This window comes from Acyrthosiphon pisum, unplaced genomic scaffold (genome assembly GCF_005508785.2).
Source record: "Acyrthosiphon pisum isolate AL4f unplaced genomic scaffold, pea_aphid_22Mar2018_4r6ur Scaffold_21937;HRSCAF=25330, whole genome shotgun sequence".
Taxonomy (NCBI): domain Eukaryota; kingdom Metazoa; phylum Arthropoda; class Insecta; order Hemiptera; family Aphididae; genus Acyrthosiphon; species Acyrthosiphon pisum.
Genome location: NW_021771456.1, coordinates 1 through 616, shown reverse-complemented (window position 1 = coordinate 616; position 616 = coordinate 1). Strand labels below are relative to the sequence as shown.

The 616-nt window shown below is 32.1% G+C and overlaps 1 protein-coding gene across 1 annotated transcript in view; it reads left to right on the top strand.

Annotated features, from left to right (window-relative positions):
- Positions 1 to 612, top strand: part of LOC100164111 (coatomer subunit delta) — a gene marked incomplete at its 3' end in the record, with an annotated part of 975 nt that extends 363 nt beyond the window's left edge. Inside the window, exons 2-3 of the mRNA XM_029492622.1 lie at positions 1 to 77; positions 165 to 612. Of these exons, the coding sequence (XP_029348482.1) occupies positions 1 to 77; positions 165 to 612 (525 nt within the window). The remainder of the gene's footprint in view (positions 78 to 164) is intronic.
- Positions 613 to 616: the final 4 nt, after the last annotated feature.

The following is a 616-nucleotide window of genomic DNA, read 5'->3' as shown; positions in this document are numbered from 1 at the left end:
ACTACAAAGACTAGTAACATATTAGAAGATTTGGAAACATTAAGATTGTTTTCAAAAGTAGTTCTGGACTGTTGCAAGTAAGTACCTACCTTATCCTAATCAGTTTATTGATTTAAAAGTCTTGTAACTTTTACTAACAATTATATGAATGATTTTTGTTCTAGGTTAGTCGATGAGAGTGAAGTATCAAAAAAATCTTTTGATTTAATATTTGCTTTTGATGAAATTGTAGCCCTTGGATATAGGGAGAGTGTTAATTTAGCACAAGTAAGAACATTTGTTGAAATGGATTCTCACGAAGAAAAAATGTATCAAGCGGTACGTCAATCACAAGAGCGTGATGCTAAGGTTAAAATGCGCGAGAAAGCAAAAGAATTACAACGACAAAGAATTGATGCTGTCAAAAAGGGTGTTCGTATGACAGCACCATCAAGCTCTTACATGTCAATGACACCAGTTGCAGATTCAATTTACGAAATAAAAGTATCCAAACCCGAAACACCAAAATACACATCAACCAATAAAGCTTTAAAATTAGGAGCAAAATCTAAAGATGTTGATTTGTTTGTTGATCAATTGAAATCTGAAGGTGAAAAAGTTGTTAGTAATAACAAGA